The 26,274-nt window shown below is 48.1% G+C and overlaps 2 protein-coding genes and 1 pseudogene across 4 annotated transcripts; 2 read left to right on the top strand and 1 right to left on the bottom strand.

The window, feature by feature from the left end:
* Positions 1-1,036: 1,036 nt before the first annotated feature.
* Positions 1,037-5,636, top strand: TOMT (transmembrane O-methyltransferase). Its single transcript, XM_066250617.1, has 4 exons — positions 1,037-1,126; positions 2,345-2,619; positions 4,117-4,313; positions 4,801-5,636. Exons 2-4 carry the CDS (start codon positions 2,361-2,363, stop codon positions 5,119-5,121), a joined length of 777 nt encoding a protein of 258 aa, XP_066106714.1. The 5' UTR covers positions 1,037-1,126; positions 2,345-2,360; the 3' UTR covers positions 5,122-5,636.
* Positions 5,637-5,699: 63 nt separating this feature from the next.
* ANAPC15 (anaphase promoting complex subunit 15) lies at positions 5,700-9,085 on the bottom strand. Of its 3 annotated transcripts, none has more exons than XM_066250619.1 (5): positions 8,965-9,085; positions 7,270-7,394; positions 6,683-6,742; positions 6,260-6,397; positions 5,700-5,981 (listed from the first exon to the last, which is right to left on the bottom strand). In XM_066250619.1, exons 2-5 carry the CDS (start codon positions 7,387-7,389, stop codon positions 5,706-5,708), a joined length of 594 nt encoding a protein of 197 aa, XP_066106716.1. In that variant the 5' UTR covers positions 7,390-7,394; positions 8,965-9,085; the 3' UTR covers positions 5,700-5,705. The 3 variants fall into 3 exon arrangements, with proteins under 3 accessions (XP_066106716.1, XP_066106721.1, XP_066106723.1); XM_066250624.1 differs by lacking the exon at positions 8,965-9,085 and adding an exon at positions 8,534-8,631; XM_066250626.1 differs by having other exon boundaries at positions 5,766-6,095.
* A 12,130-nt stretch (positions 9,086-21,215) lies between these two features.
* LOC136321514 (small nucleolar RNA U3) lies at positions 21,216-21,349 on the top strand (annotated as a pseudogene).
* Positions 21,350-26,274: the final 4,925 nt, after the last annotated feature.

The following is a 26,274-nucleotide window of genomic DNA, read 5'->3' as shown; positions in this document are numbered from 1 at the left end:
GAAACATCAACTCCCATACGTGCCTCGACCAGGCAAGCCCAGGGTTTTGTATGGACAAATTCAGCATTTTAGGTCGACGCTTTATGCACTGCGCCACCACAGGCCAGGCACTAGTTTCTTCTAAAAAACATGGAATTCCTTCCACCAAAAAAACAAACAGAAAACAACATGGAGTTTCTGGAAAACAATAGAATCTTTTTTCTTTTTTTAATTTTAAATTTATTTTAGAGAGAAAGGAGTGAAGAGAGAGCCAGGAACATAAATCTGTTCCTGTATGTGCCCTGACCAGAGATCGAACCGGCAACCTTTCCACTTCAGGATGATGCTCTAACCAACTAAGCTATCCGGTCAGGGCCAGGGATAGGGTCTGACTCTTCTCTGTGACCCATGCCCTGGCACTTACTTAGAGAAAACTTAAATTTGGAATTAATGAGAAAATTACAATTCCTATCACGCAGCTTGCATGTGCTGATCCAAGGGGTTGGAGGAGAGGCCACCAAACCCAGTATCTCCGTTACCCTTCAAATCAAAACCCTGGAGTTCTTTTTTTCTTTTTAATTTAGTGAGAGCCAGGGAGGCAGAGAGACAGACTCCCACATGTGCCCCACAAGGAACCACCTGGCAAGCCCCCTACGCAGAGCAATGTTCTGACTATCTGGGGCCACTGCTCCCTTGCGTGGGCACCCTCAGCACTCGAGGCCAACTTGCTCTAATCAAGCCTTGGCTGCAGGAGGGGAGGAGAAGGGAGAAAGAGGGAGGGAGGGAGGGAGGGAGGGAGGGGAGGAAAAAGGGTGGAGAAGCAGATGATCACTTCTCCTGTGTGCCCTGACCAGGAATCAAACCTGGGACTTCCACACGCTGGGCGGCCGCTCTACCGCTTAGGCAACCGGCCAGGGCCAAGACCCTGGAGTTCTTATAAGTTCTGTGAGGGCTCCTGAAGGGTAGAAGGCAGCTCCAGCTTGTCCCTGGGTTAGTAACTTGAACTGCAGGTTTCAGGTGACAGCAGCAGCCTCAGCATCAATAATTGAGAGCAGGTCCAGCCTGCTGGGTTCTCCTCCCACCCTCCAAGGACTGCCTCCTCCTCTCCTATGCTCTGATCTTCCCCAAGCAGGAGCGTCCAGCCCAGGTAAGCAGGGTCTTTGAGTGTGGGTTCCCAAGCACACCACTTCAAATTTGCCATCACTCACCTATTCATGCCCATTTATACATTCCTACTTTCATTTTTAGTCCACCAGCAGTGGTCTCACAAGGGTCAGATGGTCCAGGGCACTTATCTCTCGTGGTGGCGGGAGAGGGCTGAGTGAGGAGAAAGTCTGTGCTGTGTGTATGCAAATGTGAAGGAAATGCTGAGAAAGAACAGTAGAGGGAAATGCAGGAAGGGGAGATAGGCCTGGAAAAGAAATATAGAATCAAAGGCTTTTCCCATCCCCAGGGAAGCACATAGGGGAAGTCCTGGAGTGGGAGGGAACATCTTCTGAACACCCTATAGCAGGGGTCTCAAACTCGTGGCCCGCGGGCCGCATGCGGCCCACTGAACAATTTTGTGCGGCCCGCAGACTAATCCACGAAGTTCAAAATATTTTGGATAAAATTAAGTAAGCCTAGGGGCCTACTTGTATTTTTCATTTCTCTAGCATCCTAGCTAGATATTAGCTTAGTTAACAGCAGTTGTGATGCGAACTACAGTTTCTGGTCGTTTTGTGACACTGAGTAAACTGCATGTACGATTGTGCTTGTTGTACTGATTTTTTTTTTGTTTTCAACTGCAGTGAGAAAAGTGTTGCGTAACAGTTGCCTTTTGTAGACCTAGTGCGGCCTCCGAATGGTTGTGATCTTGCTCTGCGGCCCACATGCTGAGTTGAGTTTGAGACCCCTGCCCTATAGAGTGTTCTGATTGCCTTTTACTGAGGCAGAACAATGACAGTGAAGGAGTTTCTGACTGTAAAGCTGTGCTTTTTGCTACACAGTAATGCACCAGGGGAGACCAAGCAGGCCTGGGGTAGGGTGGGAGAAGCACATCTCAGAGGAAAACTAGTGAGAGGGGTCCTGAAGAATGGTGACAACAGAGATGAGGAAAAATGGGTGGAGGGAGCATGGTGAAGATGAAACCAGGAGCCAGAAGTGGGAAGAGGTGGTTTGGGGTTGGGTTCTGAATTTAGCATGAGGTTGCTGAAGGTACATGGGTTTGGGATCAGACCAACTCGGATTCAAATCCTAGTTCTGCTATGTGATTCTGGACAAAAGACTTAGTCTTTCAGAGCCAGTTTGTAAAATATAGGGATAATAATTACTTCTGGCAAATGCCAGGTGTGGGTTTTCCCTCATTGCCTCCCCTCCACCCCAGGACCCAGGTAGGAACCATGTCTCCTGCCATCGCACTAGCCTTCCTGCCCCTGGTGGTGACATTGCTGGTGAGGTACCGGCACCATTTCCGACTTCTGGTGCGCACGGTCTTCCTGCGGAGCCTCCGAGACTGCCTGTCAGGGCTGCAGATTGAGGAGCGGGCCTTCAGCTATGTGTACACCCATGCCCTGCCTGGGGACCCTGGTCACATCCTCACTACCCTGGACCACTGGAGCAGCCACTGCGAGTACCTAAGCCACATGGGGCCTGCCAAAGGTCAGTGTTCTCCAGCATTCTGCTCCAGGAAGCACCCCAAGATGGTGAAGGAAGAGCTGGATCTGCCGCAGACTTAATGGGTGAATTGGGCAGGTTCTTGATTCTCTATGGGTCTCTTTTTTCTCCTCTGGAAATTAGGGGGCTGGGCAAAGCTAATTCATCCAGCAAACATTTATTGCCACTTCTTTTGTACCAGGCATGCACTGGGTACTAGGGGAGAAGGAAGGAGAGGCCACATGGATGAATCAGCCACTGATGCTGATCTCAAAGGGGGCATAATACACAGGGGACTAACCATCTCAGCACAAAACCGATAACTTTGTGATGTCTTTCTCTCCCACTACGGAGGCTCCAACATCCCACATCCTAGGTGTCTGCCTGGATTTGTCTGAGTTCCAGCTACTAGTACAAGTGCATTCAGAGTTTTATTTAAGAAACTGGTCCAGCCCTGGCCGGTTGGCTCAGCGGTAGAATGTCGGCCTGGCGTGAGGGGGACCCAGGTTCGATTCCCAGCCAGGGCACATTGGAGAAGTGCCCATTTGCTTCTCCACCCCCCCCTCCTTCCTCTCTGTCTCTCTCTTCCCCTCCCGCAGCGAGGCTCCATTGGAGCAAAGATGGCCCGGGCGCTGGGGATGGCTCCTTGGCCTCTGCCCCAGGCGCTAGAGTGGCTCTGGTCGCGGCAGAAAGACGTCCCGGAGGGGCAGAGCATCGCCCCCTGGTGGGCAGAGCATCGCCCCTGGTGGGCGTGCCGAGTGGATCCCAGTTGGGCGCATGCGGGAGTCTGTCTGACTGTCTCTCCCCGTTTCCAGCTTCAGAAAAATACAAAAAAAAAAAAAAAGAAACTGGTCCAATTCCAAGATTAGAAAGATATCCAATGAACAAAATAAGGGGGAATGAAACTAGAAGTTCTAGCAATGGTCTCTCAGGAGCCTGGTGGTTGTTTCTGCCTAGACCGTCCTGGAGGAAGCAACAGCTGAGCTGAGCCTAGAAGGACTGCTTTTGAGTTGGCCAGGCAGCTGAGGATAGTTGGGGAAGTACAAAGCCAGCCATATATTACAAATGTGGCAGAAAGGAATGAGCCAGAATGGTTGACCCTGGGCACAGCTGCTTGGAAGGCTGTGGTACAGGCTACAGGCAGGAAGAACTGAGAACTGAAACTGGAAAGGTAAGATAGGATCAGCTCCAAGAAGGTCGTGAATGTCAAGCTGAGGATCCCCAGGTCAATCCCAGAGGCCTTAGGGTCAAGGAACCAGGGAGTAATAATGTCGGACTTGTTTTTCAGAAAGATTCCTAGTGGCTGGTGTGAAGACTACACTGAAAGGAGGCAAGCCTGAAGGAGCAAGGGACCAGGGGGGCAGCTTGGGCTATACTTCAAGAGAGATAAGACCCCAGCTAGTTGGTAGCTAAAGTGAGGCAGGTGGGCATGAGATCTCTACGGCTTGCAATCCATCTCCCAAGTCTGTTGCAATAGCCATCTCCCCCCCCCCCCCCCCATAGGTCAGATCCTGATGCGGCTGGTGGAAGAGAAGGCCCCTGTTTGTGTGCTGGAGCTGGGCACCTACTGCGGGTACTCCACATTGCTTATTGCCCGTGCCCTGCCCCCTGGGAGTCGCCTTCTCACTGTAGAGTGGGATGCACGCACGGCAGCAGTGGCTGAAAAACTCATCCGCCTGGCTGGCTTCGACGAGCTCACGGTCAGCTCCCTCATTCACAGCCCTGGTCTCTTCCCTTGGCCTTGCCCTGGCCAGGCCTCCCCCATGGGGGAGTCCCACCTAGGAGGAAGCAGCTCCACTTAGGAAACTGTGACCCTGAAGGCTGTGTGAACGCCTGTCCTCTTGTTCAAAGTCATTTGCACATATATATTTGTGGCTGAATGACAAAGAAGCAGTTAAGAGAAGTCTCCGGAGCCCAGCAAATGGGTCCAAACCTTAGTTTGCCTCTTATTAGCTATGACACCTTGGGCAAAGCACTTGTCCTCTGAAACTCAGCTTCTTCTCTGGCACAATAGAAAGCATAATACTGACACTGCCTTCTTGGGTTCTGAGGCCAGAGGAAATGTGAGAACACTGGTGGGGATCTAGACCATGGCCTGGCATAATGTAAACCAGATCCTGGTGAGATCTGATGTGGGACAAGCCAGATTTGTCCCACCCTTGCTTACAGTTCCTCCCACCCCCACAGGTAGAGCTCATCGTGGGTAGCTCAGAGGAGGTGATCCCGCGCTTACGAACCCAGTACCAGCTGAGCCGGGCAGATTTGGTACTCCTGGCACACCGGCCACGATGTTACCTGCGAGACCTGCAGCTGCTGGAGGCTCATGCCCTGCTGCCTGCTGGTGCCACTGTGTTAGCTGACCACGTGCTCTTCCCTGGTGCACCCCGCTTCCTGCAGTACGCCAAGAGCTGTGGCCGGTACCGCTGCCGCCTCCACCACACTGGCCTCCCAGACTTTCCTGCCATCAAGGATGGCATAGCCCAGCTCACCTACACAGGGCCCGGCTGAGGTCCAGGCCAGAGGTACTTACTGCTGCCCCACCTCACCCCCACTTAAGCAAGGACCTCAGTACATCCCTATCCCTCCCTGCTTGTGCCTGACACATGCTGGGCTCAAGGTCGGGAGGCTCTCCTTCTACCTCCGCCCCACTCAGCTGAGACATCAAGTTGTGTCAGGCTGATTGGTCCCACTGGGGCCCCTCCTTCCAGAGAAAGCCATGAACTGACAGGCAAAAGACCTGAGCTCCCACCCCAGCTTTGTCATTGATTTGCTGGGTGACTCCAAAGGAGCCCTGCCCTGCTCTGAGACTTAATCTGCTCTCTTAACACCAAGAAAGCTGACTGAGAGAGCTCTAGGGACTTCTCAGCTCTGGGCCTCAGAAAGCCTACCCTTCCCAGCCCATGCCATTGTGAACAGGATTAAAAGAAACATTGAACACTGAGTTAGAGGACCTGTAGTAATGGCTGGTGCAGGCTGGGCCAGAGGAGATGGCAATGAGCGTGGGGCCAGGCCTGCCCCCTGGCCTTTCCTTGCCTTGGCCCACATGACCAGATAGGTTTGCCTGAAATCCCTTGAATGTCCTCTTCCAAAGCTCAAGAGAAGATGCTGGATTCCTCTGGGTCCCACCAACAAATAGGGAATAGACATGGGGAAAATATCAGTCCTGTGTCTTTATTAAAGAGATTTAGAAAGAGACTACACCTGGCAGTCAAGGGGTGAGGTACTGGCCAGAAAGGTGGGGTGGGCTCAGGCCCTGGGGATTCAAGAACAAGCTGATGGCCTGGGAGGGGCCAAGGAGACCAGATCCTGGCAGCAGCTGAGGAGGTGCCTGACGAAGAGCTTTCAGGCACTGGGGTGATCAGTTGGTTCTGCAGGGGTTACAGGATAGGTTGGGTTGGCCTGGAATCTCCCTGAGGCCACCCTGCCTTGTCTACCTAGATCATCCACTGGTCCTGATCCTGTTCGTTGCCTTCCATATCCACCTGGAGAGGAGGCTGGTGTGGGTGGGGAGGGGCCTCAGCCACCCAGCCAGCCCCAGTCCCAGATCCCTGTCATGTCTGGATCCAGGATTTCTGTACCCCTTGGCCACCAATTAGGTCAGGGGCAGGGGTCCAGGAGCAGAGGCCCTCCCTACATCCCTGCCTACCTCGTTGACCTCTCCATCATCAGGTGACTCATTGTAGTCATTCATCTCATCCATGTCCTGCATGTCTTCATCATCCTCTGAGTCCTCTTCACTATCCTCGTCATCATCTTCATCCTCTTCTTCCTCGTCATCATAATGCTAATGAGGCAGGGGAGAACCTATAGACTCTACAGGCCTTCTTGGACTAATTCAGGGCTGGCCCACTGGAACCAACAGATAACTCCCTGCTCCCCACCCCTGCCCTACCTGAGTCTAGTAGGCTGGTGTATGTTCTGCAGGACCTTAGTTTTGGGCCCAATGTCCACCCCCCTCTAGCTCCTATTTCTGGCCTCTATCCAGAGCTGAGGACCACAGCTCTTCTGGAGTCAGAGGCAGGACCTTCAGAATTAGTGCAAAGCCTTAGTCCACATGGACCCTACTCACCTCTGAGGCTGGTTTGCCAATAGGTACCAGGTTGTTGTCTTTCTCGGCAATGCTCTGGAGCTGTGGCCAAAGGGGAAGAAAAGCAGGGTCAGTGCCCAAGCAGAGAAGGTCAGAGGTGTGGGACTGGACCACCCTGCCCACAAGCAGACACTCAAGTGTGAAGGAGCAGCTTCCTCCTAGTTCTCAGGAAGATTCAATCCCTTTCTCTCCTGTCATCTGCCACTTACTTATGAACTTGACCCAATTACATAAACTCTCTGGGCTTTGGTTTCCTCATAAGATTATGGTGAGGGTGAAGTGAGAGACTATCAGCCTGGAACATGGCATCTGCTAGGTCCTCAATAAATAATCAAAATTATTATTTCCTATGCTTTAGGGAAGAGTCTGGGCTTCAATCTAGCCTACAGGTCCCATGGTCCCTCAGAAAATTAGGGTAACACAAAGATGAAAACCTAGCTTCCCAGCTGGATTATTCTCATTTCAAAGCAAAAAGCTCCTCCAGGGCAGGTCTCCAAAGACTAGCTCATGGCTAGTGAAGGGGGTTATCCTTGATTGAGGCTCCACCACTGTGCTAGGCCCTCACTCACCCAGGCCTGATGCTGCTGTTCTTGCTGTTGCAGCTCTGTCTCTTCTACACAAGGTCGATCCAGATTAAACCACAAAGTTTCAGTCACACGGGGGAACAGTGAGGGAAACAAGGTGGACATGGCTCCTAGACAGAGGGAAAAGATCAGGTGAATCCAGCCTTCAGATGTGTTTGGCTTTGGTTTTTATTTAGGTTACAGTTTGATTTGGTGGTGGGTTGGAGTGGAAGGGAGCAGGGAAGCAGCTCTTCCCTGTGGGAATCAGACAGACCTGGGTTTGAGTCCTGGCTCCATCCCTAGCTGTTTGACCTTGGCCAAGTCACTTAACCTCGCTGAGCCCCACTTTCCTCATCTATAAAAGGGGGATAATAACAAATATACCACCCTCATAGTTACTCTGATCGTTAAGTAAGGTAATCTACTTTATGGATAAGTAAAGCTGTTTGTAAACTGTTCCAGGAGGAAAGAGAATGGAAGCCAAATGTAAAGACAGGAATCCAAAATGCAGACCAGTAGTGCAAAATTAAGAGGTAGCAGGGCTCTATTGAAACTCTCTATCGCCCTGGCTGGATAGCTCAGTTGGTTAGCATCATCCCAAAGTGCAGAGGTTGCCAGTTTGATCTCCGGTCAGGGCACCTACAGGAGCAGATGCATGTTCCTGTTTCTCTCCCTCTCTTTAAAATCAATACAATAAACATTAAAAAAAAAAAAAAAAAAAGAAAGAAATTGTCTCTATCTCCTCCAAACACTAAGAACTACTTTTTGCTCCTCTATGATGTACATATCAATCCAATGTCAGAAATTAACCACCTCTCTCATACACCGCAGCCAAATTGCGGGTGGTGGGGTGGGGGTGGGGGTCCATGCAGGTATGGTTCAGTAAGACATTCTTAAGGCATGGGTAAATGTATAAGTAGATGGAAGATTGAATGGATGAACTAACATGTGAGAGAACAAGTAAATTCAGCTCAGATTAGCAGCTGAGGGAGATAACAAGGAACGTCTCAGAGAATATGAATTAAAACCTTCCAGCCCACAAGAAAATTGAGGCCCAGCGAAGGCAAAGACTGGGTTCTAGGTAACAGTGAAATGTGGTAGAGAACTGCCCTGAGCAAGGGATCCACGCCGGGCACTAGCGAAGAATAGGAGAAAAAAATCTAGGCCTAGTTCTGCGTTTGCCCTAATTTATCTGATCGATCCGGGGCCAGCCCTGCCATTCCGTGGACCTCGGTCTCCTCAACCATATAACAGGTACAACAGTACCAACCCTCATCTCCCAAAAGAACTGAGAAGAACAAAAATCGAGGATCCGGTAACCCAAACCCTCGCAGCAAAGCCACCGCCCATTCTTTGCTTATTATAATAACCGTGGGGTTGACCAACAGGAAGAAGGCAGAGGCGGGATTCAGAGAGGTATTTGCCTTTATAGGGTAGTAATGGCGAAAGGAGCGGCGCTTGAATAGAGCCAATTAACTGGACGAAATACTGGGTGACAAGAAGTGACACCAATGAGTGACGATCTTGTGTGACGGGGTGGGGCTTAGTCTCAAAGAAGCGGCCAATGAGCCGGCGCTCTTTAATATAAAAAGGAGTCTGAACACGGAGCTCCCGAGGAGGCGGGTCAGGGGAGCGGGGTTTCTCTGGGGGAGGGAGGAAGGGGCAAGGAGACAGCAGGCGCACCCTTGCTTCAGTACTTACCACGCCGAAAAGTGGCAGCCGGCAGCGACCCGGAAGCACTTCAATCCTGAGCGGAAGAATCCACCAGAACCGGGATACACCAAACGCATGCGTCATTGGCCTGCTTTTGTTTCCCGCTCCCGCCCACCACACAGGATGTGACGTCACACCTTAGTCACGTTGTTGGAGGTAGACATTTGTCGCGCCTACTCTGTTAGCCCCGCCTTGAAACTCAGCCAATTGGCCTCTTTACCCGCCGCCGCCGCCAATGACTCCACTTAACCCCGCCCCTTGCCCACAGACTATTGGCTTGCCAACCCCTGCTGAGCAGGATGACCGGCGTTAGCAGTGGGCGTGTTTTTGCTGCTACATGCTGGAAAAATTAGTTTGCTTCTAAGCCGGGATCGGTGTTTAGTTTTCTGACGTTTAGTTTTCTGACGTTTGTCCTCCCTAATTCGGTTTCCCGTTTGGGTGCATATATTCGTATGTATGCTTACAGCGGAAATATTTGAGTCCCTACTATAATCTGGGCTCTGCAAGAAGTTTAGGATAAATCTAGGAACATGACCCCTGCCAGAACACCTCGCAGTCCAGTAGAGAAACCAGACTCCTGAGGCCAGTAATGGTACACTTGTCTCTTAAGATAGCCTATCCAGTTCTGTATTTGAGAATAGTTAAGGCCTAAGTAACTAGTCATTCTCAGGCACAGCTGAATTCCTCAGCAGCGAGGAAATCAGCTGCCCTTTCCTGACCAGGGCCAAATTCCCTTAGTGGTCACCCTCATCTCTTCCACTCTTTTGCCCATGTCTCTGTTCTTGTAATCTCTGGCTCACCCCTCCTTTCAGGGATCCTCGTGCTTTTTGCCAAGAGGCCTTTCTTTCCTTTTAAAAATATTTTATTTATTAATTTTAGAGAATGGAGAAAGAGAAGAGGGGTGAGGAGCGGGAAGCATCCACTTGTAATTGCTTCCCATTTGTACCTTGACCCTGCAAGCCCTCGGTTTCGAACCAGCGACCTCAGCATTCCAGGTCATGCTCTATCCACTGTGGAGCCACAGGTCAAGCTCAAGAGGCCTTTCAAACCCAACTCCTATTAAGCTCTATCATCTATCAGCCTCTTTCAGGGCCAGCAGTCCACAAATATACTCCTGCCCCAACCACAGTGGTGGTATTCAAATAACAACCAGTTCTCTGCCATAATGACTGTTTTAAGTATAAAAAAAACGGTATACTAGAAGGTAGTTTATTATTTCATGAGAACAAGAGGTACACAAACTAATCTATATTATAAAAAAGTTTAAAAATATTAATGAAAAAATGTTAAATAATAACCTGACCAAAAAAAGTAAAACAGTTATTCAAGATACAATATTTTCATATTGGTTCTCCCCCCCCCCAAGCTGGAAATGGGGAGGCAGTCAGACAGACTCACGCATGCACCCAACCGGGATCCAACCGGCATGCCCACCAGGGGGTGATGCTCTGCCCATCTGGGGCATCGCTCTGCTGCGTCCAGAGCCATTCTAGTGCCCGAGGCAGAGGCCACAGAGCCATCCCCAGCGCCCAGGCCATCCTTGCTCCAATGGAGCCTTGCTGCAGGAGGGGAAGAGAGAGACAGAGAGGAAGGAGAGGGGGAGGGGTGGAGAAGCAAATGGGCACCTCTCCTGTGTGCCCTGGCCAGGAATCAAACCCAGGACTCCCGCACGCCAGGCTGACGCTCTACCACTGAGCCAACCGGCCAGGGCCTCATATTGGTTCTTGATTGGCATCCTTACCTGCAATTTTTTTCATCCATGGACAGAATGAACATGACTATGGGTTCTTAGAATACGCTGTTGAGCAGATGAATGTTAAAAAAGAGTAAGGAATGTAAATTTGTGATTTCCACATTGGGAGGCTGCCCAGGCACCCACTTTAGAGAGAATCCTGATTACAGGTCCATTTTAACAACCTGTTCATCAAACTCAACAAAAAATTAGGTATTGGTTCTGCCAAACTGGTACAAATCATCTGAATCCCACCACTGAGCAAGCCAGACTGAGAAGGAGAGCCAAAAAGATTACAAAAATATTAGAAGACCTGGCAAGTTGGATGATACCCTGGAAACCAAATAAAGAAGTAGTATCAAAAAGGAAACAGCCACTACAGTTTGGTTTTGTACAAAATTGTGTTTTCTCAGCAGGCCTTGAGCTCCTTGAGGGCACAGACTGAGTGGTTTTTATATCCCTAGGATCCAGCCTGACCTCTCCCTGCTGGCCTTATCTGGAACTTATGTCCCCATTAGTCTCTCCTGTTTCTTTTTTTTCTTTTTAAGTGCGAGAGAGGAGACAAAGGAACAGACAGGGACAGACACAAAGGTAAAGGGATGAGAAGCACCAACTTCTTGTTGCAGCACTTTAGTTGTTCATTGATTGCACTTTAGTTGTTCATTCTCATATGTGCTTTGACTGGGGGCTTCAGCTGAGCCAATGACCCCTTGCTCAAACCAGCAACCTTGGACTCAAGCCAGTGACCATGAGGTCATGTCTGTGATCCCACGCTCAAGCTGATGAGCTCAGGGTTTCAAACCTGGGTCCTCAGCATCCCAGGTTGATGCCTTTTTTTTTTTCAGGGACAGAGAGAGAGTCAGAGAGAGGGATAGATAGGGACAGACAGACAAGATTGGAGTGAGATGAGAAGCATCAATCATCAGTTTTTTTGTTGTGACACTTTAGTTGTTCATTGATTGCTTTCTCATATGTGCCTTGACCACGGGCCTTCAGCAGACCGAGTAACCCCTTGCTTGAGCCAGCGACCATGGGTCCAAGCTGGTGACCTTTTTTTTTTTTTTTTTTGGCTCAAGGCGGATGAGCCCGTGCTCAAGCTGGTGACTTTGGGGTCTCAAACCTGGGTCCTCTGCATCCCAGTCCGACACTCTATCCACTGCGCCACCGCCTGGTCAGGCTTTTTTTCTTTTCTTTACAGGATCCTCTAGCGTCCTTTGCCTCCTATTCTTCCTGAGATCTCTAGCCAGATGGAAATTCCCTTGTAACTTAGAATTTCTTACCAAGGTCCTCAGACAAGTACATCAAATAATAGTGACTGGTTACCTGGGGGAGGGAAAAAAGAAGAAGAAGAAGTAGAAATTTTGAATAGTTGCCCGATTTGGGCTCCTGCAACTGAGTCAATAATAGTACTATTTATTCTAAATTCATTATCTATCATTTATCCTTGCCAAATGTTTCACTTTCTTTCATTTCAAGGATAATAAAAATAAACTTTAAAAGGTTAAGTGCCTGACCAAGAGGTGGTGCAGTGGATAGAGCGTTGGACTGGGACATGGAGGGCCCAAGTTCGAAATTCCGAGGTTGCCGGCTTGAACACAGTTTCACCGACTTGAGTGCAGGGTCTCTGGCTTGAGTGTGGGATCATAGACATAACCCTATGGTTGCTGGCTTGAGCCCAAAGGTCACTGGCTTGATCAAGGGGTCACTCGTTCTGCAGTAGCCCTCCAGTCAAGGCACATATGAGAAAGCAATCAATGATCAACTAAGGTGCTGCAATGAAGAACTGATGCTTCTCATCTCTCTTCCTTCCCGTCTATCTGTCTCTATCTGTCCCTCTCTCTGACTCTCTGTCTTTGTCAAAAAAAAAAAAAAGAGGTTAAATAATTTGCCCCATATTTTTTCATTTGTTTCCCTGGGCTTTTTGTTGTTTTGTTTTGTTTGTTTTAGTGAGAGAGACAGAGACAAAGAGAGGGACAGATAGGGACAGACAGACAGGAAGAAAGAGAGGTGAAAAGCATCAGTTCTTTATCGCAGCACCTTAGTTGATCATTGATTGCTTTCTTATATGTACCTTGACCGGGGGACTTCAGCTGACCCAGTGATCCCCAGCAACTTTAGGGCTCAAGCCAGTGACCATGGGGTTATATCTATGACCCTACAATCAGGCAGTGAGCTCGTGCTCAAGCTGGTGACCTCAGGGTTTCAAACCTGGGTCCTCTGCTTCCCAGGCCAATGCTCTATCCACTGTGCCACTGCCTGGTCAGGCCATTTGTTTCACTGTTTAGTCAACATTTACTGAGTGTCAACTGTGTGCCAGGCACCTTGATAGGTCTTTGGACAGAGACATTAAGCAGAAGTAATGCCTGTACTAGAAAAAACTACAGTGTAGTAAGGACAAAGACAATTACAGAGGAGGGTAGTAAATGTTAAAAATCAATAAATATATAGAGTATTATGAGAGCACAGAGGAGGGAGAAATGAATGGGTTCTACCTAAGCTGAATTTATACTTTTGTTCCAGGAAAGGAAACATTTGAGTGTTCTTTGAGGGATAAGTAGTTTACCTGGTAGATAAATAGGAGAAGGGGTACACAGAGGCATATATGACATGCAAGGGCATGTAGTTGAAAGCAGATGATGTGTTTGGAGAATAGTAAGAATCCTTTAGGTGCAGAACTAGGTGTCTGGGGGTGGAGAGAGAAAGAATGTTAGGTGCACTCATATGTAGAAGGGCCTTGGTGGCCTTTAGATGGAGTGGATAGCATGGGAACTAGGATTTGGGGGTCTTACGTTGCCCCTATTGCTGACTTGCTGTGAACCCCAGCAAGATGAGCAGGACCCTCCTCATCTCTCAACTTTTGTTTTCTCTAACATAATACCCCAACCATGTTTCAGCTCTGATGTGAATCCCTGCGATCTGGCCCTTTGTGTTCTTTCTTCTCTTTCATTTTTTTTTTTTTTTACAGAGACAGAGAGAGAGTCAGAAAGAGGGATAGACAGAGACAGACAGACAGGAACGGAGAGATGAGAAGCATCAATCATTAGTTTTTCATTGCGCATTGCAACACCTTAGTTGTTCATTGATTGCTTTCTCATATGTGCCTTGACCGCGGGCCTTCAACAGACCAAGTAACCCCTTGCTCGAGCCAGCGACTTTGGGCTCAAGCTGGTGAGCTTTTTGCTCAAGCCATATGAGCCCGCGCTCAAGCTGGCGACCTCGGGGTCTCGAACCTGGGTCTTCTGCATCCCAGTCCGACACTCTATGCACTGCACCACCGCCTGGTCAGGCTCTTTCATTGTGTTTTAAATAAGCAGGGCCTGGACTGAAAGCAGGAGGCATGATGGTGATTTCCCAACAGTAAGAGCTCATAGAATGGAGAGGGATCCAAAGCTCTGTGTAGAAATGTCTACAGGATTCAGGAAGGGCCAGAGCTGACTGATGTGAATTCAGTGCTACTGAAAGCTGCTTCCACAATTCTTGAGGTGTGTGGCAGGCCCTGGTGGGGAACAGAAGGGACTGTCACTATCTTTAATGCATACTGCAGGATATTTGATCTCCAAAGAGCTTTCACATCATAGTTTCCTCTCTTTTTTTATTTTATTTTATTGACAGAGACAGAGAGAGGGATAGATAGGGATAGACAGAAAGGGAGAGAGATGAGAAGCATCAATTTCTCATTGTGGCACTTTAGTTGTTCATTGATTGTTTTTCTCATATGTGCCTTGACTAGGGGGCTACAGCAGACTGAGTAACCCCTTGCTCAAGCCAGTGACCTTGGGTCCAAGCTGGTGAGCTTTGCTCAAACCAGATGAACCTGCACTCAAGCTGGGGACCTCGGGGTCTCGACCCTGGATCCTCCACATCCCAGTTCAATGCTCTATCCACTGCGCCACCATCTGGTCAGGCTATAGTTTCCTCTTATTCTCACCCCAGCACTAGGAATCCTGTCCTCAGCATATGATAAATGTGATGTTCTGGAAGGTGAAGTGGCTTGTCCAAGCTGAAGCTACAACAACAAAAAAAATGTCCATATTTTACTCTTCAAAGTTTTCTTATAGGTTGGTCTGTTCTGGGAGATGGAGACCTACAGAATAATCAGAACTGAGTCCTCATCCTCTGGGAGCCCCCAGTCTAGTTCAAAAGACATAAAGCAAATTATTAAACTCTGAGGGTGGGTCTCTGGATCAACTTTATTTCCTCGATACCTAGCACAGATAGGACCTGGCATAGAGCAGCCACTCAGAGATGTTTGTACAGTATGACTTTTTCCCTTCAGTCTAATGGCATTGAATTAGTTCATGTGCCTATATGCTACAAGTGCTACAGTGGAAATAGGTTCTGAGAAGATTAAGAACATTGAGAAGAGAAAGGTAAAGCATGGGAGAGAATGCGGGGACAGCTCCTCGGGGAGGTGGCACCTTGCAGGAGAAGTTGGGAGAGGACATTTTAGACAAGAAGGAATGACATATACAGAAGCACACAGACCTGAAAGGGTATGGTGTGCTCACTGCAGATGGTGGTAGACACAATGAGAGAAACAGTACTTACCACAAGACAATGCCCTGAACTCAAAGGCTGACACATATTCTTGGAAGAAGACAAGGAGACATTGAAAAAGACTTCCTTGAGCTGGGTGGGTCTTGGAGGATGCTTTGGAGTTAGAGGCAGAGAGAAGGATGGAGAGAGGAAATCTCCCAGGTGGGAGGGGACTCCATGAGTGGGTGCTGGGGGTGGGGTGAATGAAGAGACTGACCAGGCAGGAGAGCATGGCATGTGATGATGCTGGGGGAGTTTGGAGGCCCCTCTGCATAGGCTGGCGGAGGGAGTGTACCTTTGCCTGATGTCTAAGGTTCCTTCTACCTCAAGGCCACCCAACAGCTCATTTATTTTTGGTCAGCAAACAGTTATTGGGGCCTCTCTGGGCTGACTCAGAGTAGGATGGATGGGTGAGCTAGCAGCGATCTCTTTGGATTCTCTTCCTGTCCCTCAGAAAGCAGCCCAGGAGGAGTGCTCAAGCCAGGCCCTGATTTGCATGGTGTGTTTGCATATATTTGCTTACTGAAGCTAAGGTCTCCTCACACTGACCAAAGCTAAAACAATAAAAAAGTGGGAAGAGAGATCCAGTGTGTTGGGAGTAACAGCTGAGGGGACACAAACCTGTACAAACCGGCACACACACTCACCATCACTCAGTACTCAAGAGTGTGAGGCAGAATAAAGGCCTCCCAAAGATGTCCCTGTCCTAATCCCAGAACCTGTGAATGGTATTTGACATGGCAAAAGGAACACTGCAGATGTGATTAAGGTTAAGGAATTTAAAATGGGAGACTAGTCCAGATTAGCCAGGGGAACCCAATCTGTTTATATCATATAAATCCTTAATATTCAAAAATTGGAAAGACTTTGTGTGGTCAGAAAATCAGAAAGATTTTCTATGTCCAGAAAAAAAAGGATATGAGGAAAAAAGAAGAGTCAGAGAGATGCTACACTGCTGGCTTTGATGATAGAGAAAGGGGCATGAGCCAAAAAATGCAGGCAGCCTTTAGAAGCTGGAAAAATGGCCCTGACCGGTTGGGTCAGTGGATAGAGCATAGGCCTGGCATGTGTATGCCCCAGGTTCTGTCCCCGGTTAGGGCACACATGAGAAGCAACCATCTGCTTCTCTTCCCCTCCCTCTCCCCTTTCTCTCTCTCTTCTGCTCTCTCAGCCAGTGGGTCAACTGGTTGGATCATTAGCTCAGGTGCTGAGGATAGCTTGGTTGTTCCAAGCATCAGCACCCGTCGGGGGTTGCTGGGTGGATTCTGGTCGGGGCACATACAGGAGTCTGTCTCTCTATCTCCCCTCCTCTCATTTAAAAAAAAAAAAAAAAAGCTAGAAAAGGCAAGGGAACTGATCCTCATCTAGATCTTCCAGGAAGGAATATATTGCTTTCTGGAAACCTTGACTGTAGCCCAGTGAGACTTGTAACTCTGAGATAATAAATTTGTTTAGCTGTGTGCTGTGGAGGTGGAGTGCAGTCATAAAAGGGCTGCTCCTTTTTTGTTATGAAGAAAACAAGCACAGAGCAAAGGTGTTAGCCTTTGCCCACATTTCTCACAGTCTTCTCTTGGCTCAGCTTCCTTAGTCTCTGTGTCATAGTTTCAGCAACCTTTACACCAATCTTTACTCTCACTTTTACCTTCAAAACTGTTACGTATCACCTGACCAGTCATTGGCCTTGGATTCTGAGGACCCAGGTTCGAAACCCTGAGGTTGCCGGCTTGAGCCCGGGTTCACCAGCTTGAGTGCAGGGTTGCCAGCTTGAGTGTGGGATCATAGACATGACCTCATGGTCGCTGGTTTGAAGCCCAAAGTTACTGGCTTGAGTAAGGGGTCACTGGCTTGGCTAGAGTGCCCCAAATCAAGGCACATATGAGAGAGCAATCGATGAACAACTAAGGTGCTGCAATGAAGAATTGATGCTTCTCAGGATCCCGGGTTCAATTCCCGGCCAGGGCACACAGGAGTGCCCATCTGCTTCTCCACCCCTCCCCCTCTCCTTCCTCTCTGTCTCTCTCTTCCCCTCCCGCAGCCAAGGCTCCATTGGAGCTAAGTTGGCTCGGGCATTGAGGATGGCTCTGTGGCCTCTGCCTCAGGCGCTAGGATGGCTCTGGTTGTAGCAGAGCGATGCCCCAGATGGGCAGAGCATCGGCCCCTGGTGGGCATGCCGGGTGGATCCCGGTCGGGTGCATGAGGGAGTCTGTCTGACTGCCTCCCCGTTTCCAACTTCAGAAAAATACAAAAAAAAAAAAAAAAAAAAAAAAAAAGAATTGATGCTTCTCATCTCTCTCCCTGTCTGTCTCTTTTGTTTAAAAAAAAAAAAAGACAAAAAAAAATTGATTATCAACATGGGTGAATTTTGAAGACATTATGCTAAGTGAAAGAAGCCAGTCACAAAGGACAAAGACTGTAATAAATCCACTTAATATGAGGTACCTAGATAAATCAGATCTATAGAGACAGGAAGTAGAATGGTGATACAGGGGCTGGAGGAAGGGACATGGGAGTTAGGGTTTGATGGGTGCACAGTTTCAGTTCAGGACGTTTTGGAGATGGATGCTACGTGGAAATGGTTCCACAACAGTGTGAACGTAAACTATACATTTTAAAATGGTAACTTTTATACCATGTATATTTTACCACATTTTAAAATAATAAATTAATTTTTAAAAAGTCTGTTGGAGCCTGACCAGGCGGTAGTGCAGTGGATAGAGCATCAAACTGAGATGTGGAAGACTCAGGTTCAAGACCCCGAGGTCGCCAGCTTGAGCGCGGACTCATCTGGTTTGAGCAAAGCTCACCAGCCTGAACCCAAGGTCGCTGGCTTGAGCAAGGGGTTACTCGGTCTGCTGAAGGCCCACAGTCAAGACACATATGAGAAAGCAATCAATGAACAACTAAGGTATCACAATGAAAAACTAATGATTGATGCTTCTCATCTCTTCGTTCCTGTCTGTCTGTCCCTATCTATCCCTCTCTCTGACTCTCTCTCTGTCTCTGTAAAAAAAAAAAGTCTGTTGGAGGCCCTGACCAGTTAGCCCAGTGGAAGAGCATCAACCGGGCATATGGATGTCCTGGCTTTAGATTCCGTAAGGGCACACAGGAGAGGCAACCATCTGCTTCTCCCCCACCCTTCCCTCCTGCAGTCATGGCTTGAGTGATTTGAGCACGTTGGCCCTCGGTGCTGAGGATGACTCTGTCAAGCCTCCACCTCAGGTGCTAAAAATAAATAGCTCAGTTGTGAGCTGCCCCAGATGGGCAGAGCATTGGCGCCAGACGGGGGTTGCCAGGTGGATCCTGGTCCAGGTGCATGTGGGAGTCTCTATCTCCCTTACTCTCATTTGAATAGGCACCATTTTGGAAAATGGGCTCAGGGAAGCAACCAGTTGCTTACTTTTTCACCACTGCAGTGCTGCTGTAAACTTGGGAGATTCTGGTCCCTGATATGTCCCTTTCGCTCCCAGATGCTTTGCCAGATCTCTTTTCTCCATCACCATGTCCCACTCTAGTTCAGACTCTCACCCCCTGGAACCTGGGCCATGTAATAACTGACTTGTTTCTTGCACCACTTCCAAATCTCACATAGCAGCCTAAAACCTTTTCCTGGTTGCCTACTGCTTTTCAACTGTGAGCCGAAGTCCCTGCCAGGCAACATCTGACCCTGCCTTCCTGTCCACCTCACCTAGAGCCAACCACCTCCTTGCTTTTTAAATTTTTAAAAATTTATTTATTGATTTTTAGGGAGAGAGGAAAGGAGAGACAGAAACATCTATCTGTTTCTGTATGTGCCCCGACCTGGGATTGAATCTGCAAACCCTCGCATATCAGGATGATGCTCCGACCAACTGAACCATCTGGCCAGGGTTCCCCCTTCCTTCCTCTACCCCAACCACATCCCAAAAGCCTCAGACCCACTAAAATGCTTTGTGTCTCGGGGCCTTTGCACAATTCTTTCATCTGCTTGGGATGCTGTGCTCCTTCAACGAGCCAGGTCTGTCTCTCCTTTAAAAGGTCTTAGAAGGGGGCCTTCTGAGGCCCCAGAAGAGGTTCATTCTTCTTCTTGCACACTTCCATGGTATATTCTCTTTTTTTCCACAGCACATCACTAATATATACCAAAAATGGTGTATTTTCAGCTCAAGGCAATCCAATGCCAAAGTAGCACATCTTGGGGAGGCCTGTCCTGAACCCCTTCAGTGTTTTGGTAAGGTTAAGATGGCAATCAACATTTGGAGAAGCTGGATGAAAAGTATACAGGTACTCTTCTCTCTTTAGTACTTTTGCAATTTTTTAGGTAAGTAAAAAATTATTCTAAAATACAAAATTAAATAACCAAACAAACATAGCAGCTTAAAGTAATAGCTCTCTTATTATATTTCAAGATTTTTGTGAGCCAGGAATTTGGGCAAGACTCAGGTGGATAATCCTTCTCCTTGGTGATATTCAACTAGTGTCTGGGCTGGTCTTGAGCATCTAAGATGATTTTACTCAGATGGTTGGCACTAGGGAAGGTACTGCAGGAAGGTTGGCTGCAGCTACAACCCCCTCCTCTTTGGGTAGTCCGTGAGCATCTCCAGTAGGGTATCAGGCTTCTTATATGGTGGCTGAAGGATCTAAGAGCTAGTATTCCAAGATACGAGAAATAGAAGTTGCCACTGTCTGTCTTACTTTAGGTGGCTATAACAGAATACCATAGACTGGGGCTCTTAATTTATTTCTCATAGTTCTGAAGGCTAGAAGTCCAAGATCTGGGTGCCAGCATGGTCAATTCCAGTGAGGACCCTCTTCCTTTGCAGACTGCTGAATTCTTCATGTATCCTGACTGGTGGAGAGTAGAGAGAAAAACACACTCTCTCGTGATTCTTTTTTTTTTTTTTTTTTTACAGAGACAGAGAGAGAGTCAGAGAGAGGGATAGATAGGGATAGACAGACAGGAACGGAGAGAGATGAGAAGCATCAATCATCAGTTTTTTGTTGCGACATCTTAGTTGTTCATTGATTGCTTTCTCATATGTTCCTTGACCGCGGGCCTTCAGCAAACTGATTAACCCCTTGGGTCCAAGCTGGTGAGCTTTTTTTTTTTTTTTTTTTTTTTCCTCAAGCCAGATGAGCCTGCGCTCAAGCTGGCGAACTCGGAGTCTCAAACCTGGGTCCTCCGCATCCCAGTCTGACGCTCTATCCACTGCGCCACCGCCTGGTCAAGCTCTCATGACTCTTATTAGGGCTCTACTCTCATCTAATTCTAATCAACTCCCAAGACCATGCTTTTAATACTATCACATGGGGCTGGGTAGGGTTTCAACATATGAATTTTGGAGAGACACAAATGTTCAGTCCACAATAGTCCCTTAAGTCCTGGAGCTAGAAACTGGCAGAGCACCACTATTACCATATTCTATTGGTCAAAGCAGTTACAGAGCCTGTCTGCATTCAAAGGGAAAGGATATAGACTTCACTTTTATTTTTCTTTTTTTAAAGTTCCTTTTTTTAAAAAAAGATTTTATTCATTTTAGAGAGAGAGAAGGGGAGAGGAGCAGGAAGCATCAACCCCCATATGTGCCTTGACCAGGCAAGCCCGGAGTTTCAAACTGGCAACCTCAGAGTATCCACTGCACCACTACAGGTCAGGCCAGACCTCACTTTTCAATAGTCAAAGATTTGTTTCCTGCCTGACCAGGCGGTGGCCCAGTGGATAGAACGTTGGACTGGGATGCGGAGGACCAAGGTTTGAGACGCCGAGGTCGCCAGCTTGAGCATGGGCTCATCTGGTTTGAGCAAAGCTCACCAGCTTGGACCCAAGGTCGCTGGCTTGAGCAAGGGGTTACTCGGTCTGCCGTAGCCCCACAGTCAAAAATTTGTTTCCTACTTTAACCCAACACAAATGGAAAAGGGTTTCCCCCTACCCTCCATTGCACAGGTTTGGGTTAATCATAACCTTTTGTTTTTTTCTTTTTTAGAGACAGAGAGTAAGACTATACTTTCAGGGATCATTTCTATAGTTTGTTACTAGAGACAGAGAGAAAAACAGAGACAGGAAAGGAGAGAGATGAGAAGCATCAACTTGCAGTTGCGTTACTTTAGTTGTTCATTGATGCTTTCTCATATGTGCCTTGATGGGGGACAGGGGATGGGGGGGCTTCAGCCAAGCCAGTGACCCCCTGCTCAAGCTAGCAACCTTGGGCTCAGGCCAGCGACCTTGGACTTCATGCTGATGATCCCATGCTCAGTCTGGCGATACTGTGCTCAAGCCAGGGACCTCAGGGTTTTGAAATTGGGGTCTCAGCATTCCAGGTCAACACTCTATCCACTGTGCTTCCACTGGTCAGGCAACCTTTGGTTCTTGGCAGGCTCTCGTTATTGGTGCAGGCATAGACTGCCTTTATATATTTATTAGTTTGTGGTGTTGCTTAGCTTTTTTCCAAAAGGCAAAAGGAAATCTTATGTTTCTCTTTTTTTTTTTAAAGAATTTTACAATTCATTTTTAGAAAGAGAGAGAGAGAAGTGGGGAGGAACAGGAAGCATCAACTCCTGTATGTGCCTTGACCAGACAAGCCCAGGTTTCAAACTGGTGACCTCAATGTTCCAGGTCGATGCTTTATCCATTGTGCCACCACAGGTCATGTTTATGTTTTCCTTTTTTTTTTTTTTTGTATTTTTCTGAAGCTGGAAACGGGGAGAGACAGTCAGACTCCCGCATGCACCCGACCGGGATCCACCCGGCTCGCCCACCAGGGGCGCCGCTCTGCCGTGACCAGAGCCACTCCAGCGCCTGGGGCAGAGGCCAAGGAGCCATCCCCAGCGCCCGGGCCATCTTTGCTCCAGTGGAGCCTTGGCTGCGAGAGGGGAAGAGAGAGACAGAGAGGAAGGAGCGGGGTGGGGGTGGAGAAGCAAATGGGCGCTTCTCCTATGTGCCCTGGCCGGGAATTGAACCCGGGTCCCCCGCACGCCAGGCCGACACTCTACCGCTGAGCCAACCGGCCAGGGCCTATGTTTTCCTTTTTTGTGTCATGTATGATTTGTATACCTGGGATAACATGATACTCTTATTTCTAAAATGCCACATTTTACTTATTTGTATTATTCAGCAAACCATTAGCAGAACTAGATAAAATTGTACAGTCTGGGGCCAATGCTTGAGTCAACTAAGCTATCTTTAGCACCTGAGGCTGATGCTCAAACCAACCAAGCTATCCTTAGCACCCAGGGTCAACGCTTGAATCAATGGAGCCACTGGCTATGAGAGAGAGAGAAGAGGAGAGAGAGGCAAAGAGATGCAGATGGTTGTTTCTCATGTGTGCCCTGACTGGGGATCAAACCCAGGACGTCTGCATGCCAGGCCAATGCTCTATCCACTGACCCAACTGGTCGGGGCCAAGAGACTGAATCTTCATTGGCACTTTATTCTTTTTTTTTTAATTACCTGATGGTTAATTGAAAACTAAAATACTGCATCTACCTCAGATATTCTGACGCAGTTGATCTGGAATAGAGCACTGGTACGTTTTATTTTTTATTATTATTTTAAAATATTTAATTAATTGATTTTTAGAGAGAGGTTAGAGAAAGAAAAATGTGGAAGAAGAAGCAGGAAGCATCAACCTGTAGTGCTTCTCATATGTGATCATTGGCACTTTACTCTAACGGCGGGCAATCTGGGGAGATGGGGGTTGCATTCTCAAATCATCTCAACGCCCTTTCCCAGCCAACCTTTTTTATAAGAAAAGGATATGGAAAGGCTTTTGTGATGTCAAAGGTGTTAATCAGGTCATAGTCAAAGGTAATTGGATTATAGTCATTGAGAGTTCAATCTTTGGTGTACAAAGACTTCGCTTGCAGTTCCCTGGAGCACTAAAGTGGGTTGCTAACAGATCTCCTGGGCAGTGGTGGGATTCAGCCGTTTGCACTGGTTCAGCAGAACTGATACCTAATTTTTTGTTGAGTTCAGCGAACTGGTTGTTAAAATGGCACTTGTAATCAGGGTTCTCTCTAAGGTGGGCACCTAGGCAGCCACCCAATGTGGAAATCACAAATTTACATTCCTTACTCCTTTTTAAGGTTCATCTGCACAACAGCGTATTCTTTTTATTTATTTATTAAATTCATTTTAGAGAGGAGAGGGAGAGACAGAAGAGAGACAGAAAGGGGGAGGAGCTGGAAGCATCAACTCCCATATGTGCCTTGACCAGGCAAGCCCAGGGTTTCGAACTGGCGACCTCAGCATTTCCAGGTGAACACTTTACCCACTGCGCTACCACAGGTCAGGCTACAACAGCGTATTCTAAGCGCCCACAATCATGTTCATTCTGTTCATAGTTGAAAAGAATTGCAAGTGAGGGCGCCAATCAAGAAGCAATATGGAAATATCTTAAATAACAGTTTTACTGTTTTTTTTGTCAGGTATTATTTAATATTTTTCATTAATATTTTAAAATTCTTATAACAATCTAATTTTGTGTACCTCTTTTATTGTTCTTATTTAAATATTAAATGCATGGAATAATAAACTACTTTTTGGTATATCGTTTTTTAATACTTAAAACCATCATTAGGGCAGAGAACCGGTTGTTAAATTATTTGAATCCCACCACTGCCCTTGGGGCACAAAGGTGGATTCCCTCACAGATCTCATTAAGTCCTGTAGGCCTGTTCCATTATCCCAGTTCCTGACACAAAAACTTTTACTTGCATTAACCGTTATGCCCATTGATCATAACCAAAATCACAGTTATTCAAGCTAAAATTTTAACTCCTGAGTTTCCCCATCATAATGCCTCAGCTGCAGAAGTCCCCCCTGAGGAACGAGGGGTCCCAGCCCCACACTGAGTACCAGTGCTAGGAAAAGAAGCCCACAAAAATATCTGTCTGTGAAAACCAGCAGGGATTTCATCCTTCTGGGTGAGACAGGAGCCTGCTGGAAACCCCGGCATCTTCTTAAAAGGCCCTCACACAGACTTACTCACAGGTACTCACCCTGGGCCTGGGCTCTGGCAGGGGGACAGCAGCTCTGGGGGAGGGGGCCACCAGAGACAGACAGGGAGAAACTGAGTTGTGTGATTCAAGGCAAGGGCTGGAGGGACGGCTGCCATTGTTCCTGTATTGAGCCCTCCTCCCACATTTTCATATCTTAATCTGCATATGCATGGTCAACTCCACTTGCTCCACCCTGAGGCCTCCCTGAGACCCCCTCCCACCCAACTCCCACACAGTCCAAGGCACTTTTGGTGGCAAGCAGCCAGCCTTAGCAGGACTTACAGATTTTTTCCCTTCAAATCATGAGAGGAAGTTTATTTAGAAAGTTATAGTGGCCCTGGCCGGTCGCTCAGTGGATAGAGTGTCGACCTGGCATATTGATGTCCCAGGTTTGATTACCAGTCAGGGCACACAGAGTGCTGACCATCTGCTTCTCTCCCCTCATTCTATCCTGATGACTCCACTGCAAAGTTCTACAGGCCCCAACTGGGTGGCGGGTAGCCTCTGGCCTGCGTGTGCACTGTGACTTTTGCTGTGTGGCCTCAGGCTCAGCATTGCCAAATCTGAATCTGCAGTGACCTGGTGAATACCATTTGCCCCATGCGGAGACTTCCTGGGACCCTGCCTCACTCAGCTTGCATAGTGTCTAAAGCTTTCAGTGGCTGAGTCTTAAGGAAAACCTGCCTGTGCTTTTTGCTGACCTGCTCCAGGCCCATTACTGGTGGCAGCCAGCACTGGTTTGCAACTTGATCTCTTCAGTGAGCATCCAGGTCCAGTTCAAGCAGCCACCAACTGCTTGTAGCTCCAAACAGGTAGCCCTGGGCCAGTCACAGGGAACATCTGACATTGACCTGTACCAGAACCCCTCCCTAGAGGCCCCAGAACCAGCACACCTGGTAGCCAGCTTCAGACCACAACAGAGCACCACCCAATTAGCTGCTTAAGCAGCACACCCATAGGATGGTGTGGGAAGGCACCAGACCCCACTGGGGTGATCCTGCTCCATGGGGTCAGCCCCCACATAACAGCGTGTACATTGTGGTAATAGCCACTCTTTATCCTCAGAGCCATTAGTCTGAGGGTCAGTTCTATCCACTGCTGTGCAAACAGCAATCAAGGCTCAACTACAACAGGAAGGCACATACAACGCACACAAGGGATACTCTTGGAGGACCTGGCTCAGGTGATCAGGGAGATTGTGCCCCTGAGCCCCATAGAACACCTACTACCTAAGGCCATCCTGACAAGACTGGGAGACACCAGATTTACCTAACACATAGACAGAGGTAGATTAAGGTCAGTTGAGGCCCTAGGTGCAGAAGAAAATATTGGGCCCCTTACATTAGAAAAAAGTGGAACATTGAGGGTTTGTGGGGCCCTTCAGAAGTCGTGGCCCACGGTGTGCGCCCGGTGCACTCACCGTTAAATCCACCTCTGCGAATAGAAACAAGCACAGAGGGACAGCCAAAATGAGACAAAATAACATGCCCCAAATGAAAGAACAGGAGAAATCTTCAGAAAAACAACTAAACGTAATGGAGGTAATCAATTTATCGCTGAGCTCAAAACACTAATTACAAGGATTCTGAAGGAACTTAGAACTTCAACAAAGAGAAAACGAGCATAAAAAATGACATAGATGCCCTGACTGTCTGTGGACTGGTGGTTGAAAAACACTGGTGTATCACATCAGTTGATTTGCAGATATTGAACCAGGAATACATCTCATTTGATCATGGTATATGATATGTTTAATGTATTGCTGAATTCAGTTTGATGATATTTAGGATTTTTGCATCTATGTTCATCAGGGATATTGACGTATAATTTTTTATTTATTTATTTATTTATTTATTTATTTTTCTGAAGCTAGAAACGGGGAGAGACAGTCAGACAGACTCCTGCATGCGCCCGACCGGGATCCACCCGGCACGCCCACCAGGGGCGACGCTCTGCCCACCAGGGGGCGATGCTCTGCCCCTCCGGGGCATCGCTCTGCCGCGACCAGAGCCACTCTAGCGCCTGGGGCAGAGGCCAAGGAGCCATCCCCAGCGCCC

The sequence above is a fragment of the Saccopteryx bilineata genome, chromosome 1, assembly GCF_036850765.1.
Source record: "Saccopteryx bilineata isolate mSacBil1 chromosome 1, mSacBil1_pri_phased_curated, whole genome shotgun sequence".
Taxonomy (NCBI): domain Eukaryota; kingdom Metazoa; phylum Chordata; class Mammalia; order Chiroptera; family Emballonuridae; genus Saccopteryx; species Saccopteryx bilineata.
The sequence above is the reverse complement of the archived record's forward strand: the minus strand, read 5'-3'. Positions and strand labels throughout refer to the sequence as shown.

What these genes read in the sequence shown, in the direction of transcription:
- TOMT (XM_066250617.1), top strand. Translation starts at nt 2,361, where the DNA reads ATGTCTCCTGCCATCGCACTAGCCTTCCTGCCCCTGGTGGTGACATTG. An exon ending in CCACATGGGGCCTGCCAAAG is followed by an intron (nt 2,620 to 4,116) that starts GTCAGTGTTCTC and finishes CCCCCCCCATAG; the next exon opens with GTCAGATCCTGATGCGGCTG. An exon ending in CTGGCTTCGACGAGCTCACG is followed by an intron (nt 4,314 to 4,800) that starts GTCAGCTCCCTC and finishes CCACCCCCACAG; the next exon opens with GTAGAGCTCATCGTGGGTAG.
- ANAPC15 (XM_066250619.1), bottom strand. Translation starts at nt 7,389, where the DNA reads ATGTCCACCTTGTTTCCCTCACTGTTCCCCCGTGTGACTGAAACTTTG. An exon ending in AACAGCAGCATCAGGCCTGG is followed by an intron (nt 6,743 to 7,269) that starts GTGAGTGAGGGC and finishes CTTTGGCCACAG; the next exon opens with CTCCAGAGCATTGCCGAGAA. An exon ending in TTGGCAAACCAGCCTCAGAG is followed by an intron (nt 6,398 to 6,682) that starts GTGAGTAGGGTC and finishes CTGCCTCATTAG; the next exon opens with CATTATGATGACGAGGAAGA.